The following is a 21,870-nucleotide window of genomic DNA, read 5'->3' on the forward strand; positions in this document are numbered from 1 at the left end:
TTTGGTGCAACTCTCCATGCTACTCTGTCCTGTGGAAGCCCTTTATTTCCAAATAACTACTGCAACTTACATCCTTATGAACCTGCTTACTGTACTCACCTCATGATCTCCCTCTGTGATTTTACCCCCACACTTCTGTATAGTACTAAATTGCTGATCCCTTGATGTCTCAGAATGTGCCTTTCCCCATTCTTCTGTAGCACCAGATTTCAAAAGCTTCTGTTCTCTTCTTGTCTAAAGTGTTTATCATCTGTGCTTCACTTCCATACATTGCTATACTTAATACAAATACATTCAGAGAAGACTTCCTAACACACAAATGTATATTTGATGTTAACATACTTCTCATCTTCAGAAACTCTTTTGTTACCATTGTCAGTCTGCATTTTATATCCTCTATAATTTGAACACTATCAGTTAGTTTGCTCCCCATATAGCAAAACTCATCCATTGCTTTTAGTGTCTCATTTCTTAACCTAATTCCCTCAGCATCAGTTGATTTAATTCTACTACATTCCATTGCCCTTATTTTGTTTTTGTTGATGTTCATCTTATATCCTCCTTTCAAGACACTGTCCATTCCATTCAGCTGCTCTTCAGAGTCCTTTGCTGCCTCTGACAGAATTATATCATCATCAGCAAACCTGAACTTCAACTCCTACACCAAATGTTTCATTAGTTTCCCTTACTGTTTGCTCAGTCTACAGATTGAATAAAATCAGGGATAGGCTACAACAGTTTCTGTACAAGATGTAAATAGCCTTTCACTCCTTATACTTTACCCTTCAGAATTTCAAAGTCAGTATTCCAGTCAACATTGTCAAAAGCTTTCTTTAAGTCTACAGATGCTATTACAAATGAATATTGTATAATGAACAATGAAAAATGTGTGTGTGTTGTTACTAAGTGAGATGTCAATGTAATAAGAAATCTGTCACTTTTTGAAGGACAGTGGTTCAAATCTCCATACAGCCATCCAGACTTAATTTTCCTGTGGTTTCCTTACACCAATTAAGGCATAAAACCCCCCTTTCTCCCCCTTGGCCTCTCCTATCTCCCCTCCTCCTGTCCAACACACACACACACACACACACACACACACACACACACACACACACACACACACACAAATCCTTTGGCTGTCTAGGTAACTGTGAAACTAATTTCATTATTTCAGTTTAACAGAAATGTCGTGGCTGCGTCTCACTTCTGGCTGTTCTATATTGAAACTATGTAGCAGTAAATTCTTCTGGCAGAAACTAAAACTGAAGCAGTTTATGTCTCTCACAACACTGTTATATGTAAGTATGTCTCAATATCAAACATACACAATTACCAAAATTATGAAACTATTTTAGATGTGAATAAATGGTAAGATGGTTTACATTTTAAACTCTAGAAGGTATTATGGAGGACTTGCATTTGATTTTATAAAGCTGTTCTCTGCAGAAAGCCAATATTTTGCTACCATCTGATAACCCAATCATTTCAACACCTGTGACATCATCTGTGGATCACTATTGAAATAAAGTGAGACCCATAGGTGACAAAAACTTGTCTTGATGACTAAAAGAAAGAAATAATAAGTTTTTTGTAGGAGGAGCATATAATAAGTGAATTATTTCAAAAATGTGGATAAAAATCAAATATACAGCACTCATACAGGTGATTATCATTGATTTAAAATTATGAATACACTTTTAGTGAGTTATTTAACAAAAAAGTTGTTTCATATTAAGCAAAACCCTTGTATCATACTTTAAATGTCTAAGCAGAAAAAAGCTTAGAAATACTCATATACTCATATAATGAGCAAGAAGACTCAACAAAAATATGTAATGGCTTAGACATGTATGTTCATCAGTCCTAAGAATGAACTTCTTTGTCAGTTAGCGAGTCATACATCAGCTGTCAATCGCTTAGCCAGTAAAATCAACACTGATTTTCTTTTATTTGATTGAATGAAAGACTTGTAAATTCTAGCTTTTGTATCTGCTCAGTGTGACAATGATAAGAAACCATCCTGTCAGTACAAATGTCTCAACTACAGAAGCCAAGGAGCTGGACCCCAGAAGAGGAAAAGAAACTTGGCCTGTGGCCCAATCAGAAGGTGTGCAGTGTGTTCGAACACTGCATAGAGATTGGTGTGGAGAAAAGAATAAAATGAATGTGACTAGTGTATATGACTGAACAACTAGAATGCGCAATCCAGAGCACAGTATGGTGTGAGGGTCAAGTCTGATTTGGCTGATTTCAGTGTTAGAACTGATGGGCCCAGACTATATATGCCAGAAAGTAAGCATGTGGATCAACAATATTGCCCACACAATGCTCTGCATGCACTCTCAATGACATTTTGCCACACTACTCTGCCATGGAACTGATGCCACCTCATCTACATCCATATTGATGTCCGCTGGCAGGATACTAAATCCCATACCCTTGAAAATTCTGTGTAGGGCCAAAAATGGCCAGTTTTCTGCCATAACTTTCACTACAAAACCAGAGGGCACAAGATTTACTGGCAGCCAGTCCATTATTGAAATAGGCAACACTGATGCAGCTGTTTTTTTTCCAGAATTGGGGAAGGTTGTGGTGGCTGGCATACTGACTGGCCCATTGGCAATGACTCATTCACAGGCTATCAAGGAAAGGGTAAAGTGGAAAGGAGGGTGCCAGTTCATCCATGGGCTTGCATGAGGAGCTGTGGGAGCAATAGGTGCCAGAGCTCTCTACCATGGGTAACAATAGGATGGTAGAGGATGTGATTGGGCTGGCAGAGGGTGTGTACATTGCCATAGTTGGAATCTTCCTACTGGGTAAACATCATAACAGGCTGGAGGTGGTGGCATCCCAGGCCCAACAGGTCAGTTTGTAACTGATTAGAATGATGGATCAGCCTACTTCCAACTGACATCCACCAAAAGCAAATGCTGACCTTTGTGGCTCACCTAAAAGACCAGCCCCAAATAGCAGCCAACTAAGAAAACATGGTGGGCCGTGACTGCCCAGGTCATTTGGCTAGAGTGCAACAAGAGATCCCATTGTTGAGACCTATGCAAATATTCCACCTGATTGCACCCATTAACCAGTGATGCCTGGTACATGGCTAGAAAATTAGACAGTACATTGTCACATGATGAGGGAGGCACAGACTTATTCATTTGTGTCTTTAACTTTCACACACAGTGCTCTACATCCGAGTCTGAAGCTGGGTGATACAGGGTGGTAATCAGATGCTGGATGCTATTGCAAGTTCAAAAATCCTCAAACTACCATGACAGAAATTACAGACCATTGTAAGATATGAAGGTCTGAGAGGAGCCCTTGACAGCAAAACATCCTGACAACTTGGTAACAGTTTCTGTTGACATCTTTGTAGTCAGTTTTGCAACATACAGGAAATTTTACAAGGTGTTCAGTCCAGTACCAACAACCACTTGCTTCCCAAAATCAGACCTAACAAAGTAACTTGCACCCCGTTCCAAGGGTTCTCTGGGACTGGCCAAGTGGAAAGTTAATGTGGTGGTGCAACCTGAGTCTATGCACAGACCATGTAAGACCATATGAAATCTTCCAATTTCCAGTCAGTAGACATGATGCCATGTCAAAGCCTCCATACAAGACATTCACCAGTGAGACACGTGCAGCAGCTGGAGTGTATGACATATGAAAACACAGTACCGTCTGGACAACCACTCAATTGTTTTTCTCCTGTGTGGCAACTTTGAGTTGGGCATTTAGTAGGAAAACAGTTCGCCAAGCCAAGTACACTCATGAAGCAGTGCACTTAGGCCATTTTGACAGGACTGCTGAAACAATTTTTCAGAAAATTAGCTTGGCAGCCATGGCGGTAATGACATCTCATACCATCAAAGGAAAATCCAGCAGTGTCTGCTGCAAGGTATCATTCAGTGCAAAAACCAGAGCCTCCTGTTTACCAACTTTGGATCGGATCCCACCAGCAACTTCATTTGTGCATCTGTATTAGCATGCTGGGTGGAGGACTGATAACAAATCATATAGCAATAAATACAGAGAAAGAGTGCTCCTCTCTGCAGTTGATTGGCAGTCCTATCCAGTAACTTAGAATGAGTGCCAAATAATGAAGTTATGAAAAGGATAGTTTCTACTAATCATACAGTGGAGATGCTGAGTCACCCGTCTCTGGCACCTGAAGCCAGACAGTAAGGCTGGGGGATGGTAAAGTGCTGCTGGGGGGGTGGGTGTGCAGGGACGAGGTGGAAAGAGGATGGGGCTTCTAGGTGCAGTCAAGAGGTTAGGCAGAGGGCAGGAGAGAGTTACGGCAGGAGGTAGCGGGAAAGGACAGAAGTAAAGAGACTGGCTGCATTGGTGGAATAGAGGGCTGTGTGTGTTGGAATGAGAAGAAGGAAATGGCTAGGAAGGTAAGGACAATGACTAATGAAGACTGAGGACAGGAGGATTACAGGAATGTAGGATATATTGCAGGGAGAGTCCCCACCTGTTCAATTCAGAAAAGCTGGTGTTCGTGGGAAGGATCCAGATGGCACAGGCTGTGAAGAAGACATTGAAATGAAGACCGTTGTTTTGGATGGTGTCCTCAACAACAGAGTGGTCCAGGGCGGCCATAGTTAGCCGGTGGCCATTCATGCAGACAGACAACTTGTTGGTTGTCATGCCCATGTAGAATGCAGCACAGTGGTTGCAGCTTGGGTTGTAGTTCGTATGACTGGTTTCACAGGCAGCCCTGCCTTTGTTGGGATAGGTGATGTTTGCGACCAGACTGGAGTAGGTGGTGGTGGCAGGATGCATGGAACAAGTCTTACATCTATGTCTAACACAAGGATATGAGCCAGTTGCTCCAGTCATGGGTGGTACTGAGTCACAAGGGGAATACTCCTCTGTGGCTGGACAGAGGAACTTCAGGAGGTGATGTGTGACTGGAAAGATAAGGCATGGGAGATCGTTTTTGTACAAGTTTGGGGGGGAGGGTAATTACGGTTTGTAAAGGCCTCAGTGAGACCCTTGGTGAGAGTGATAACACTTACTGAAACTCTTGCCCTCCAGGAACTAGAGCAATATTCACAGCTCCACCTCAAAGAACCCTCCAGCCTGCTCACTTCCTACTCCCACCTCAGACTACCACTGTCCACCACCTCTACAACAATCTCCAAACTTCCATCATGTCCCTTCATAGCTGACAATCCCTGTCTTGCAGAGCTACTACATTTACACCACCCTCCAAAATCTCTCCACCACCACACATAATCCAGTACTTACAGGACCCAAAATACAGTCATGAACCTTTCCTCCAAAAATCTCAGCCAAACAGAAATATCAGCCATTTCCAAAGGCCTCACCTTCTGCCCCACTCACAAATTCAGTCATGCAGGACTTGTTAAAGACCTTCGCACCTTCTCCCTTCCCTACAGTGGAAACTCTTTTTCGCCACCAATCCTACCAATGAATCTCAACTGAAGACTGTTGTTGCATCCTGCCTGACTCAGTTCAATCCTCCATTCAACCATGATCCATCCCCACTGCCCCCAAATCACCCCCTGTTAACTTTCCAGAATTTAACCTTGAACATTTTCTCACCAACATTCCCCAAATCCCTCAACATGCAAACTAACCTTACATCTTCAGAAAGAACTGCAATCCAACACCTAAAAACTGATCCTGACCTGATAATCCTACCTGCTGATAAATGCTCCACCACTCTTATCTTGAACCACAAGGATTACCTGGCAGGAGGACTCCACCAGCTGTCAGATTCATCTACCTACAAATCCTGCCACAGTGACCCCATTCCAGAAATCCATCAGGATCTCCTGTCTCTCCTCAAATCCTTAATCCATCCTAGAATCTCTCTCCTCACCACTAGCCCTCCCCACACTCCTACCTTCTACATGCTTCCTAAAGTCCATAAACCCAACCACCCAGGATGCCCCATTATGACTGGTTACTGTGCCCCCAATGAGGGAATCTCTGCCCCCACTGAAAGAATCTTGTAGACCAACACCTTCAGCTTATTACCCACAACCTACCTCCTGCATAAAAGATACCAACCATTTCCTCCACTGACTCACCGCAATTCCTGTTCCTTTACCACATGGTGCTACGCTACTCACTATTGATGCCACCTCACTTTGCACTAACATTCCTAATGCCCATGGCCTTACTGCTATTGAACACTGTCTTTCCCAGCACCCACTAGATTCCAAACCAACAACCTCCCTCCTAATTACCATGATCAACTATGTATTACCTACAAACAAATCTGGAGTACAGCTATGGGCACCCTCAAGGCACCGTCCTATGCCAACCTATTCAAGGGCCATATAGAGGGATCGAGGGTGAGGACACCCTATCCACATTCCTCCAGAACTTCAACTTCTTCCCCACTCACTTCACCTGGTCCTACTCAAACCAACAATCCACCTTCCTCGATTTTGACCTACACCTCACAGATGGCTACTTCAGCACCTCTGCCCATATCAAACCTACCAACCATCAGCAGTACCTCCACTTTGACAACTGCCACCCATTCCATACCAAGAAGTTCCTTCCATATAGCCTAGGCACTTGTGGCTGTTGCATCTGCAGTGATGAGTGGTCACTCTCAAAATGCACTGACGGTCTCACCGAGGCATTTACAGACCATAATTATGCCCCCTCCCCTTACATTGTACAAAATCAGATCTCCCGTGCCTTATCTTTACAGTCACCCACCATCTTCCAAAATCTCACCATCCAGCCACAGAGGAGCATTCTCCTGGTGAGTCAGTACACCGAGAGGAGCAACTACCTCTTGTCATGCACTCACGTGAGAAATGTCCTACCCACTGTCCTTCCCATGCCTCCCACAGTGCTATTCTGTGGCAAACTGAACCTACACAATACCCTTGTCCATACCTACACAGTACCTGCTCCCAGTCCATTGCCGCACAGGTCATATCCCAGCAATAGACCTAGATGCAAGACCTGTCTCATACATCCACCACCACCACCACTTACTTCAGTCTGGTCACAAGCATTATGTATCCCATCAAAGACAGGCCTACCTGTGAAACCAATCATGTGACCTACAAGCTAAGCTTGAACCTCTGTGCTGCCGTCTACATAAGCATGGTTGCCAACAAGCTCTCTTTCTGCATGTATGGCCATGCGCAAACTGTGGCCAAGAAACAGCTGGACCACCCAGTTGCTGAGTGTGCTGCCCATCATTATGTTCTTCATTTCAATGACTGCTTCAGAGCCTTTGTGATTTTGATCATTCCCCCACAGGCACCAGATTTTCTGAATTGCTCAGGTGGGAACTCTCCCTGCAATATATCCTACATTCTCATAACCCCTTGTCCTCACTCTTCATTAGTCATTGTTCACACCCGCCTAGTCACTTCCCTGTTCTCATTCCAACACACACAGCCATTCTTTTTACTTTTCCCCTTTCCCACTACCTCTGGCCCTGTCTCTCTCCTGCTCCCCTGCCTAACTTACTGACTGCACCTAGCTGCCCCACCTTCTCTCCCACCTTTTCCCTGCATGCTCCCCCAGCAGCAATTCCCCAGCAGCAATTCCTGGTCTTGAATGTATCAATCAGCTACTTTGACAAGAGCATGACTTCCTAAAATGATGCCCTGAAATGAGATCCATTCTATCTGAGGTTTTGCCCACCACACCTAGAATAGCTTTTTGTCGCCCTCCCAATCTCCTCAATATTTCTGTCAGACCCTATTCTCCTTCTGCACCCATCTCCCTACCCTATGGCCCCTACCCCTGTGATTGTCCCCACTGCAAGACTTGCCCTGTGCACCCTCCTACCACCACCTATTCCAGCCTTGTAACTGGCAAAACATATACTATCAAAGGGAGAGCCACCTGTGAAATGACATGTCATATACCAGCTATTATGCAAACACTGTTCGGCCTGTTACATTGGCATAACTACCAGCCAGTTTTCAGTCTTGATGAATGGGCGTAGGCAGAGGGTGTATGTAGGCAACACAAACTACCCTGTTGTTGAGCATGCTGTACAACATGACCGTCATTACCTTGGTGTTTGTTTCACCACATGCATGCTAGATTTTTCCCCCAGCCACCAGTTTCTCAGAACTCTGCAGGTGGGAACTAGCACTACAACATGCCCTTTGTCCTTGCCACCCACCTGGCTTTAATTTACGTTCATTCCTTCTGTCTCAGCATTTATTCACAGTAACTACTCCTTTCTTTATTTCATTTTAGTTTTTTACATCTTTCATTTTCTAACTTGTCTATTTTTCGCCTATCCCCCTGCCACTTCAGTTACATACAATGTTCACTCTTATTAACTCATGCATGATGTGTTAGTAGTAGTCTCTGTCTTGTATGTTGCCGTGTCTTCCACATTTAAACTCTCAGGTTTTCAAATCTTCTCTGGTGCAGTCCCCAACATTAACCTGTCCTCTGCAGAACTGCAGACTCTTATTCCCCTGAAGTGTGATGACTCCATCATTATCCTCCAGGCTTTGATTCTTGACCATTGGGAGTACATAAACCAGTGTCAGGGCCAGTCTCTTGTCCTAACACTTTTATGTACAGCATTAGCCATCCCTGTGGTACAAACTGACCTACAGTCCCTCCTTAAAACCTCAGGCCCCTCACAAGGACTAACACCTCAATCCCTAGAACTTTTTACCACACCTCAAAGCAGCCACTGAATGTACATCTGTCTTGATTGATCACCAACTGTAACCAATAGTACAAAGACTTCTCTCTTGTAGTAAAACACCAACAATTTCCTAGATCATCTGCAATCTGTGCCCATCCCACTCCCATCACACACCTTGATTGTCACTATTCATGCCACCTTCTCTATACTAACATTCCACATGTAGATGATCTGTCTGCTTCTGAACATTACTTCAACCAGGGCCCATCTGATTCCAAACCTATGATGCCCTTCCTGCTCAACTTAATCAGTTTTATGCTTACTGGCAACTACATTACCTTTGAGGGGCAGATGTACAAACGGATCAAAGGCATGGCTGTGGCAACCAGGATAGCTCCTTCCCATGCCAACCTTTTTGTGAGTCACTGGGGGGACGCTTTTGTGGGATCCATAAGCCTTCTGCCACTGATCTGGCTTAGGTATATTGTTGACATTTTTGCCATGTGGACTCATGGTGACACTGACCTTTTAAAATTATTGGAATCTCTGAATATATTCTCCCTATTAAGTTTCATATTATCCTATTCCAAATCCCATGCAACTTTCCTTGATGTTGACCTCATCATCAACAAGGGTCAACTACACACTTCTGTTCATATCAAACCTACAAACAAGCAACAGTCTTACATTTTGACAGTTGTCGTCCTTTCTGTGTCAGACATTTCCTCCCATGGAGAACAGCATTGGCATTCAAGGCAAAAATATTTGTTCAGATGCAGGCTCTTTACAGCAGTACACTGTGATTCTCACATCAGTGTTCTGTGGACATAATTACCCCACCATCCTACTTCAAAATCAGATTTCCCAAGCCATCACATCTAATCTTGGTACTGCTGACCCCCCCAAAAAAATCTAGGAGTACATCTCTGTGGTCTTGAATGTATTAATCAGCTACTTACTAAAATCATGCTCTGAAGTGAAATGAGGTCCATTCTGTCTGACATTTTGCCTGCCACATTTAGAAGAGCTTTATGTCCCCCTCCCCGCAAACTCCACAATATCCTGTTCAGATACTATACTTCTTGTGCAACCATTTCTCTTCCCTATGGCTCCTACCCCTGTGACCATCCCCACTGTAAGATTTGCCCTATGCACTCTCCTACCACCACCTATATCAGCCTCCTAACTGGCAAAATATATGCTATCAAAGGGAGTGCCACCTGCGAATGACACAGTTCATGTACCAACTGCTCGGTCTTTTAAATTGATATAACTGCAACCAATTTATCTCTTAGGATCAATGGACATAGACTGAGTGTGTAGCAACCGAGCATGCTCTACAAGATGACAGTTGTGGCTTTGGTACCTGTTTCACTGCATGTGGCATCTGGATTCTCCTTCCTGTCATCAGTTTCTCAAAACTCTGTAAGTGGGAACTGGCATTACAACATGTGCTTGGTTCTCACCATCCACCTTGTCTAAATTTACATTAATTACTTTGGTCTCAGCTTTAATTTTTAGTAATTATTCCTTTTCTACACTCACTCTTAGTCTTTCTGTTCCTTTTATTTTTCAAGCTGTCTATGCCCTCCACCACACTCCTCCTCCTCTCTCCCTCCCTCACATGTCTGCCATGTATAATGTACTTAGATTTCCACTCTTATTATCTCTTGCATGATGTTTTTTAGTAATCTATGCTTCTTGTCCTATCTTCCAACTTTAAGCTCTCAAGTTCTCAAATCTCATGTGGGGCAATCCCCAAAAATCAGTCTTTCCTTCCAGTCCCCTGACCTAGTGTTCTGGAAAACATTTCCATAACTCCCTCCATTTCCTAAACTTCTGCTCTGAGAATTTAGTAATCTTAAACATTCCAATAACTTGTATTTATCAACACCTTTACAACTTAGACACACGTCCTTATGCTCAGCAATGATGTAAGTGTCAAAAACCTAAATATTCTACTTCTATAGAACTTATAAATTCACACCTACTTCCTTAGACACATTTCTTCTTTTTTCCTGTTACCGCCCCTTGTTTACAGAAATAATTTCCCCATACATCAAAATCCTTCCCCTACCTCAAAATAGGGTAGGTCTCCTTCCTTGATGCACCTACCCTATTTCCTACCATTCTACATGTTTTAGGGCCAACATCCTATATAAAACAATACTTGCTCCTCTTATAGATCTATTATGCTGAGATATACAAGACATATTGTGATTACAAATAAACTCAGCTTGTTGCATAGTTTTATCTTCATCAAAGTACCCAGCTAGACCACTTAGCCAGTAATCCTTGTAACTAACTTGCATGTATATTATTTTAGCTAGCACTCATTCCCATTAAGTTACTGCACATAAAATGATATTAATTTTCCATAATTTATTTTTGATGTTACAAAGGCACATAAATAGAGAAAAGGTAAATGAGAATGGATTGTAATTGTTTTAAGAAAGTATTCAGTTTCCATACTGGAGCCCTGTTTGTTGTTAGCATTGTCATTGCAACATTTACATTCATTACAGCCCCACAAACAGCAAAGTATTGTTCTATGCAGTACTTGCCTAAATCTACTGATGTAGCCTATATTGTCTCTGACACAAATTATAACTACTACTGTTGCTGGATGCCCTGAGGTGCCTGCATGTAATTACAATCATTCCATGCCAGTGATGTCAAAAAATGTGTACTAAGAAGCTACCTTGGATACATCAGTTGACGCATAAACTTCGTTTCACTTAATATAGACATGTGACCATTGGCATTCCACTCCCATTCCATCTTTTTGCTTTCTTTTAATCTTCTATAAACATTTAAAATCACTGTTTGCCATAGTAAAAAATCCAAACTTAATATTACAACTAAATCTCACATTGTTCTCTTTATCAGTAATCTCCTTACTAAATGTTAATGCTAAGTTATTTGCATACAAACTTATGTAAAATTAAACATGTCAGAAATGGAGACACCCATGTCATACGACAACAAAAATCCAAGTACTCATTTTTAAATTGTCTGCACAATTCTGTTACGTATTTGTTCCATCACTTCAGTTAAAACTGTGTGTCAAAATTTAAGACTTTCTCAAATTGTTTAGGTCGGAATAATATGAGATGAAAGAGGTGTATGATAATAGTTAACATCTTGTTGAACCTTTTGTTCAAATGAATCACGACTACACTCCTGCAACATTGATGAAGTGAGACAGAAAATGCTTACCCTACTTAAATCTGTACTTTGTTCTGAGGTATTTAAACTACTGACAATTGAGTCTGAAGTTAATTTTGACTCGGTGTCTAATTTGACAAAACCTGTAGTTAATGGATTTACAACTGAATCAGTCTGTAGAGATACACCAAAACATAACTTCCTTGTTATGTTTACGACTGTGGACTCGAATTCAGATATTCTGTTAGTTACTTCATTGTTTTCTTGGTGTGACTCAGCTACGAGCTCACCTAATTCGTAGTTAGTTGCTGGTAATTCAACTTTTAATTCATCTCCTCTTGAGCATTTAAATCAGTGCTGCTGACATCTGGTTTCTCATTCAGCTTGCTGGATCAGCCATCTTGTGTATCTACAGTCATGATAGGAGATCTAACTTTTCCTCTTGAAACTTTAAATCAGCTTTTTTTATATATATATATATATATATAATGGAAGGACCTGCCAGCGCTTTTGTTCGGTAAGTCACCTCACTTTGTTTATATATATATATATATATATATATATATATATATATATATATATATATATATATAATGGAAGGAAACATTCCACGTGGGAAAAATTATATATAAAAACAAAGATGAGGTGACTTACCGAACAAAAGCGCTGGCAGGTCGATAGACACACAAACAAACACAAACACACACACAAAATTCAAGCTTTCGCAACAAACTGTTGCCTCATCAGGAAAGAGGGAAGGAGAGGGGAAGACGAAAGGAAGTGGGTTTTAAGGGAGAGGGTAAGGAGTCATTCCAATCCCGGGAGCGGAAAGACTTACCTTAGAGGGAAAAAAGGACAGGTATACACTCGCACACACGCACATATCCATCCACACATACAGACACAAGCAGACATATTTAAAGACATATTTGGTCTTTAAATATGTCTGCTTGTGTCTGTATGTGTGGATGGATATGTGCGTGTGTGCGAGTGTATACCTGTCCTTTTTTCCCTCTAAGGTAAGTCTTTCCGCTCCCGGGATTGGAATGACTCCTTACCCTCTCCCTTAAAACCCACTTCCTTTCGTCTTCCCCTCTCCTTCCCTCTTTCCTGATGAGGCAACAGTTTGTTGCGAAAGCTTGAATTTTGTGTGTGTGTTTGTGTTTGTTTGTGTGTCTATCGACCTGCCAGCGCTTTTGTTCGGTAAGTCACCTCATCTTTGTTTTTTTATATATATATATATATATATATATATATATATATATATATATATATATATATATGATGTAACTTACCGAACAAAAGTGTTGGTATGTTGATAGAGACACTAACAAACACAAACACACACACAAAATTCAAGCTTTTGCATCCCACTGTTGCTTCATCAGGAAAGAGGGAAGGAGAGGGAAAGATGAAAGGATGTGGGTTTTAAGGGAGAGGGTAAGAAGTCATTCCAATCCCGGGAGTGGAAAGACTTACCTTAGGGGGAAACAAGGGACAGGTATACACTCACACACATACACACATATCATCCGCACATATACAGACACAAGCAGACATATGTAAAGGCAAAGAGTTTGGGCAGAGATGTCAATCGAGGCGGAAGTACAGAGGCAAAGATGTTGTTGAATGACAGGTGAGGTATGAGCGGCGCCAACTTGAAATTAGCGGAGGTTGAAGCTTGGTGGGTAACAGGAAGAGAGAATATATTGAAGGGCAAGTTCCCATCTCCAGAGTTCTGATAGGTTGGTGTTAGTGAGAAGTATCCAGATAACCCTGACGGTGTAACACTGTGCCAAGATGTGCTGGCCGTGCACCAAGACATGTTTAGCCACAGGGTGATCCTCATTACCAACAAACACTGTCTGCCTGTGTCCATTCATGCGAATGGACAGTTTGTTGCTGGTCATTCCCACATATAAAGCTTCACAATGTACGCAGGTCAGTTGGTAAATCACATGGGGGCTTTCACACATGGTTCTGCCTTTGATCGTGTACACCTTCCGGGTTACAGGACGGGAGTAGGTGGTGGTGGTGGGAGGGTGCATGGGACAGGTTTTACACCAGGGTCAGTTACAAGGGTAGGAGCCAGAGGGTAGGGAAGGTGGTTTGGGGATTTCATAGGGATGAACCAAGAGGTTACGAAGGTTAGGTAGATGGTGGAAAGACGCTATTGGTGGAGTGTGGAGGACTTCATGAATGATGGATCTCATTTCAGGGCAGGATTAGAGGAAGTCGTATCCCTGCTGGAGAGCCACATTCAGAGTCTGCTTCAGTCCCGGAAAGTATCCTGTCACAAGTGGGGCACGTTTGGGGTTCTTCTGTGGGAGGTTCTGGGTTTGAGGGGATGAGGAAGTGGCTCTGATTATTTCCTTCTGTACCAGGTCAGGTGGGTAGTTGCAGGATGCGGAAGCTGTTTTCAGGTTGTTGGTGTAATGGTTCAGGGATTCAGGACTGGAGCAGATTCGTTTGCCACGAAGACCTAGGCTGTAGCGAAGGGACTGTTTGATATGGAATGGGTGGCAGCTGTCATAATGAAGGTACTGTTGTTTGTTGTTTGTTGGTGGGTTTGATGTGGACGGATGTGTGAAGCTGGCCATTGGACAGATGGAGGTCAATGTCAAGGAAAGTGGCATGGGATTTGGGGTAGGACCAGGTGAATCTGATGGAACCAAAGGAGTTTAGGTTGGAGAGGAAATTCTGGAGTTCTTCTTCACTGTGAGTCCAGATCATGAAGATGTCATCAATAAATCTGTACCAAACTTTGGTTGGCAGGCCTGGGTAACCAAGAAGGCTTCCTCTAAGTGACCCATAAATAGGTTGGTGTACGAGGGGGCCATCCTGCTACCCATGGCTGTTCCCTTTAATTGTTGGTATGTCTGGCCTTCAAAAGTGAAGAAGTTGTATGTCAGGATGAAGCTGGCTAAGGTAATAAGGAAAGAGGTTTTAGGTAGGGTGGCTATAATTTTTTTTAACATGCACGCACTTTAATATGCTACAAAATTGAGTTAAAAGAGCTCACCAAAGTTGACTTTGTGGCATGACATGCTGCAATGCAGACAAAACATCAAATCGCTGTGCTTGGAGAAATGGACTGCTTCAGAGGCGCATCAGATGTAGCTACTGTCAACTGCCATGGTATAGTTTTGGACCAGATGAATCAGTCTTGGTCACTGATCTTCCTAGTCATAGATGTTAATTCTTCTTTTATTTAATTATAACTGATTAATTTATTTATCATTCATTGACAAAATCCTTCTTCTGGAATGTATTTATCTGTTCTGGACCTCCTCCTTATTTATTTCATCATAATATTATGCTGTTGATTTCATTTCTAATCACAACTTGATACTCATAAATATATCTTCAATTAAATGTTAATTTCTCTTTATATTACATTTAACCTAGGTCTTTGATCTTAATTTTTATTGATGTCCAGCACAGACTTACCCCGAGTCCAATCAAAAGAGCACTAGAATGCAGTATGTTCCACCTGTGAGTAAATCTTCTTCATATACCAAGCAGGTTCCACTCATCTGGACTTCATTTCCTCTGCAGTTGTACCTATGCTGGAAGCTTAACAGTCTCCAAGTAATTTCAAATATGCTATTAAGGGATATACTACACCTCTTCTTTTGACAAATAGTAATATTGTAGCCCAGTGCTCAATATTATAACAGTTAGCAACAGGAAACATAGCTTGTCTGCTCAGTTTGGTATCAGACATCAGACTCTGACACTCCACAAATGAATCATCTGACAGTTTTTTGAACTTCTTTTGTTCACTGTGCTGTCATTGGCATTGTGACGGCACAGTCCTTGCTTGATAGCACACCTCACTATCCGAATCTGGGATGTCAAATCATGGAATCAACAAAAAGTCCCATAGATAAAGCAACTCCTGGTAATAGTGCAGTCAGAATACACATCGAAGACATGCAGCATCCCTCTATATCATGTCACATGAAAAAACAAATGACAAAAATTACATTTTTACCTGAGACATTGAAGTCTCTTCTTTATCTACGATAGTTATTGAAGCAGAAGAAATGAATTAAAATTTGTGCTGAAGTTGCGACTCAAACACAGGTCTTCTTACTTGCTAGGCAGAAATGCTAACCATTACACCACCACATCATGATGGTTAACATTGCTGCACGAAGTACTCAAGTTGGGTCCCCTCCCCAACACAAACTTCAAATCATTTCTTTTGCTTACTTTCCCTTACATTGTCACTATTGTCAGTGCTCTCCGGCTTTGGAATAGCACCCCAGCACTGGATATCATGGGTAGGTCCTGTACCATAGGTGATCTTATAGATTTATAATTACATTTTTCCCTGAGACATTCAATAGGGAAAATAAACAGATAATATGATTTGAAGTTTGTGTTGGGGAGGGCACTCAACTTGGGTAGTTCATGTAGCAATGTTAACCATAGTGCTGTAGTAGTGTATGGTTAGCATTTCTGCCTAGCAAGCAAGAAGATCCAGGTTCGAGTCTCAGCTACAGCACAAATTTTAATTCATTTCTTCTGCTTCAGTCATTATTGTAAATGACAAAAACTTCCAGACAGTTTTCTATTCCTAATTATCTTACTAATAAATGGATTCAACTATCATAAATAGCATTCATTGCCTACATAGAAGTAGGGTTAAGCATCATTCTACTTGGGTAATGTGTGAGATCACAGTTCTTGATGTGCATTGCTGAGAAACACTTTTGTTGGCTGGAATCACGAGTATTTCAAACTGGTTTCTTAAAAGGTTGCTAGACCTATCACTGGATATGTTTCTGGAGTTACTGGTATTGCATTTGCATTTAATCATAGGTTTTTTCTTCCCTTTCAATGACAGACCCATCTGCATCAAAAGTGAAACTTTTTTCACATCTATCACAAGCAAATTTCCACCCCACTTTCTACAAACGCAATCACCAGAACTTTTATTAACATGAGACCTGGTGCATTCTGATAGGTCACTTGGTGTGTTTTTTTTTTTTTTTTTTTCCACACTTTTTGACCTCATCATAATAACATAAAGTCTCATACTCAGGGAATGAGTGTTCACAAGCAGATTTGGGAATGCTGCATTACCACTCTGGACAAGATCCTAGTAGAAGTGGTTTCCTGTGGTGGTGTTTCAAGTGTATGTCTGTGTCATGTAGATGATTCTGATGAGTGCTGGTACAGTGTAGTGTTGGATTTGTGTTGTTATGAATGAAGGGAAAGGAGAGAGTGAAACCCGGTGCTGGCACATAAACTCCAAAGGCCTCCCATGCTTAACATCTCCATACATCTGATGGATTACCATCAACAGTGGCACTTGTCCTCACTTGACAAGGCACCTCAGAGAGGTTTGGAAATTAGTCCAGGAAATTGGTGTAAAGACTGGTTGTTCTCACTAGGAACACAAGGAATCAGAGATATGATTTATTTAATCACAGAGTGACATCAAAAAGAATATAATGAAAGTAGTTTACACACCTTGAACACATTTAATGATTGAAAGCCTGGAGGCCCATGCTTGCCCTTATAAAGACATTCTCCACATCAGGTGTTGCTGGTGTACAGCCATGCATGCATGGCAGATTGGTGAAGGTGGTCAGTGGCTGTACTCCCCTGGTGACCATCTTGGTAGTTGTGGGCACACCATTTGAGTGTCTGTGAATACTAGGGTTGCCTGTGTCTGCTGTGGGTGGTAGGTATAGTAACTGGCAGGCTATTACACTACTACTACTACTACTACGACTACTTTGCAATTGGGGGGGGGGGGGGGGGAGGAAGCTGGTATCACCATCCACAATGCTATGACCAAACAGATGCCGTTGATGGTGCCAGGGCTGGCAGCCAAAAATGAGAAAAGTTCCTGATCTGCCTGTAGTGGCACATTTGGATGAAAGTAAGTGGGATGAGGGCAGTCGTGCCACCTATGAACCCCTTATACAAAAGTTACAATAAATTAAATTTACTTTAATAAATTTAAATTAATATTTCATGGGGGTGAGTGTTGTGTCACTGGCAAGAGCAGTGACAATGGTGGACTGGAGAGAAGAGGCTCTAGCGACAAAGACCCGGCTTCCTTCACCAGTGACAGTGGCATTTGCTCAGTGTACAGAGAGGTGTTGGCACTTGCCACAGGTAGCAAACTTGCTGTTGATTCTGATGAAGCTCTGACCACTGGGCTAGGTGTGCATAACCAGACCTGTTCGACACTTGGAGCAGCGGGACTGACAAAGAATGAGTCAGTAGGTGTATGATCCAAGGAAAGGAGAAGGCTCTGCACCCATCCTGGGATACAAATGGTTCTGGTGGTATGTCACGAGTCTATCTTTAGTGTGTACCATGAAGATATGGTGATCATGCTGGCAGTGGATAATGCCTAGAATCCAGTGAGAGTGCTATCCAAATGCCTAGCCCAGATTGGTGTACCAGGCATAAACATTGACAAAACCAGTGCTATAGGAGAATACCCTACTGGCAGCAGGAGAACATCCAGCATCCATAACTGATAGCTGTGCAGCAGCTCATCAGAACTCTTGGCTCCAATTAGCATCTTTCTGTAAGAGCTTAAAAAAATGTGAGTGCCTCATTGGCCAGGAAATCTTCTGCAGGCTTGTGCATCTGCATCTTAAATTTTCAGACAAGGCATTCCAGATTACTGTTTGGCTGTGTATGGATGGGAGGTGTTGTGATGTGGCAGTTGCCATTTTGTGTACAGAAGTCCTTGAAAGATTGCGCCATGAACCGAGGACCACTATCTACAAGCAAAGTGCAAGGCAAGTCTTCTATGGAGGATACCTTCTACAGGGCCTTGACAGCCACATCTGCTATCACACATGAACAACGAATGGCATAGGGAAAGTGACAAATGCATCAGTTGCCAATAACCAGAAAGCAAAATCAAAGTGGCTGTGTAGGGGCTTACCGTGGCAAAAATACACACCATTTGCTGACTTGAAGGTGTTTCACATCCCAGTCCATGCCTGACCAAAACACCTAGTGGCATGGCAGAAATTTTGTTTGATAGACCTCCTTGTGGCCCTGATGCAATAAACAGGGAACCCCTGCAGCAGAGCCGCTGGAACCACGAAGTGGACAACCTGCTGAAGTACCAGATCTGCCACTACAGCAGAGGCAGTACAGGAACTGGTGATGGGGAAGCCATCCACTGTGTGCCACACCACCATATCCAGTTGGAAACAAAGCAGTTCCCTTTGGTCAGATATGAGGGGTCAGGGCTAGGACAGAGCATCTGTGTTTGCATTTTGCCATGTGGGAAACAAATGGATCTCATAATTGCACCATCAAGAACAAGAAGTCAATACTGAAGATGATTAGTAGCCTTGTCCTCTAAGGATGCCAGTGGCCTTAACAGGGAAACTGAGTGCTTATGATCAGTAATTAAATGAGACAGATGAACCTCTGGCACCATTGTAGTCAACATCCAGAGACTGCACCATTAATGTAAAATAAATGTGCTACTCATTTACAGGTAAAGGAGCCAGGAAATGGAATAGATTACCTAGAAATGTCTTAAATCTCTTGTCTGAGACAGTGAAATGTTTCAGGAGCAATCTAAAGCCCGTTTAGTGACAAATTAACAGAACTGTAGTCATAAGTAATTGAGCAGATGTACAATCAGTGTATTAAGTAGAATATTTCCAAAGAAGGATAAAACTTACATTCCAGTGTAGCTTATTAGTGGTGGTGGTGGTGGAGATGATGATGATGATGATGATGATGAAGACAGTGACAATGAAAATGATTGTTATCATTATCATTATTATTATTGTTTCTTTCCTTTCTCAGACGTTATGTCTGGTTAAAAATGGAAAGTGATGCAGACCTTGATCAAGCGTGACTTCCTTTTAACTGTGCAGTATATGTTACATTGCATTTAGGAACTTTCGGGTAATTGAACATGTATCAATAATTAGAGATTTCTGCAGTTTTTATATATATATATATATATATATATATATATATATATATATATATATATATATATATATGTTTGGATGTAGCTGTATTGCATTGATGTACTGGTGGATATTGTGTGGTATGACTCCTGTAGTTGATAGTATAATTGGCATAATGTCAACTTTATCCTGATGCCACATGTCCTTGACTTCCTCAGCCAGTTGGATGTATTTTTCAATTTTTTCTCCTATTATCTTCTCTATATTTGTTGTATTGGGTATGGATATTTCGATTAGTTGTGTTAATTTCTTCTTTTTATTGGTGAGTATGATGTCAGGTTTGTTACGTGGTGTTGTTTTATCTGTTATAGTGGTTCTGTTCCAGTATAATTTGTATTCATTATTCTCCAGTACATTTTGTGGTGCATACTTGTATGTGGGAACGTGTTGTTTTATTAGTTTATGTTGTATGGCAAGTTGTTGACGTATTATTTTTGCTACATTGTTATGTCTTCTGTTGTATTCTGTACTTGCTAGTATTGTACATCCACTTGTGATGTGATCTACTGTTTCTATTTGTTGTTTGCAAAGTCTGCATTTATATGTTGTGGTATTGGGATCTATAATAATATGCTTGCTGTAATATCTGGTGTTTATTGTTTGATCCTGTATTGCAATCATGAATCCTTCCATCTCACTCTATATATTGCCTTTTCTTAGCCATGTGTTGGATGTGGCTTGATCGATGTGTGGCTGTGTTACATGATATGGGTGCTTGCCATGTAGTGTTTTCTTTTTCCAATTTACTTTCTTCGTATCTGTTGATGCTATGTGATCTAAAGGGTTGTAGAAGTGGTTATGAAATTGCAATGGTGTAGCCGATGTATTTATATGAGTGATTGCTTTGTGTATTTTGCTAGTTTCTGCTCGTTCTATAAAGAATTTTCTTAAATTGTCTACCTGTCCATAATGTAGGTTTTTTATGTCGATAAACCCCTTCCTCCTTCCTTTCTGCTTAATGTGAATCTTTCTGTTGCTGAATGTATGTGATGTATTCTATACTTGTGACATTGTGATCGTGTAAGTGTATTGAGTGCTTCTAGGTCTGTGTCACTCCATTTCACTACTCCAAATGAGTAGGTCAATATTGGTATAGCATAAGTATTTATAGCTTTTGTCTTGTTTCTTGCTGTCAATTCTGTTTTCAGTATTTTTGTTAGTCTTTGTCTATATTTTTTTTTAGTTCTTCTTTAATATTTGTATTAGCTATTCCTATTTTTTTGTCTGTATCCTAGATATTTATAGGCATCGCTTCTATGCAGTTTCTGTAGTTATCCAATATGTAATCTTCTTGTTTAGTGTGTTTTCCCCCGACTATGCTATTTTTCTTACATTTGTCTGTTCCAAAAGCCATATTTATATCATTGCTGAATACTTCTGTTATTTTTAGTAATTGGTTGAGTTGTTGATTTGTTGCTGCCAGTAGTTTTAGATCATCCAAGTATAGCAAATGTGTGATTTTGTGTTGGTATATTCCAGTAATATTGTATCCATAATTTGTATTATTTAGCATGTTGGATAGTGGGTTCAGAGCAAGGCAGAACCAGAAAGGACTTAATGAGTCGCCTTGGTATATTCCACGCTTCATCTTTATTGGCTTTGATGTGATATTATTTGAATTTGTTTGGATATTAAGTGTGGTTTTCCAATTTTTCATTACTATGTTTAGGAACTGTATCAATTTAGGATCTACTTTGTATATTTCCAATATTTGTAGTAACCATGAGTGGGGTGCACTATCAAAAGCTTTTTGGTAATCAATGTATGAGTAGTGTAGTGACCTTTGTTTAGTTTTAGCTTGATATGTCACCTCTGCATCTATTATCAGTTGCTCTTTACATCCTCATGCTCCTTTGCAGCAGCCTTTTTGTTCTTCATTTATAATTTTGTTCTGTGTTGTATGTGTCATTAATTTCTGTGTAATGCCTGAAGTTAATATTGTGTATATTGTTGGTAGGCATGTTATGAGGCGATATTTTGCTGGGTTTGCTGTGTGTGCTTGATCTTTAGGTTTCAGATAAGTTATTCCTTGTGTATGTGTATCAGGGACTGTGTATGGGTCTGCAATGTAACTGTTAAATAATTTAGTTA

At 41.2% G+C, this 21,870-nt stretch overlaps 1 protein-coding gene across 1 annotated transcript in view; it reads left to right on the forward strand.

Moving 5' to 3' along the window:
* LOC124613764 overlaps positions 1-21,870 on the forward strand; it is a 77,489-nt gene that overhangs the window by 20,318 nt on the left and 35,301 nt on the right. Inside the window, exon 4 of the mRNA XM_047142480.1 lies at positions 1,178-1,301. Within this exon, the coding sequence (XP_046998436.1) occupies positions 1,178-1,301 (124 nt within the window). The remainder of the gene's footprint in view (positions 1-1,177; positions 1,302-21,870) is intronic.

Source organism: Schistocerca americana, chromosome 4, assembly GCF_021461395.2.
Source record: "Schistocerca americana isolate TAMUIC-IGC-003095 chromosome 4, iqSchAmer2.1, whole genome shotgun sequence".
Taxonomy (NCBI): domain Eukaryota; kingdom Metazoa; phylum Arthropoda; class Insecta; order Orthoptera; family Acrididae; genus Schistocerca; species Schistocerca americana.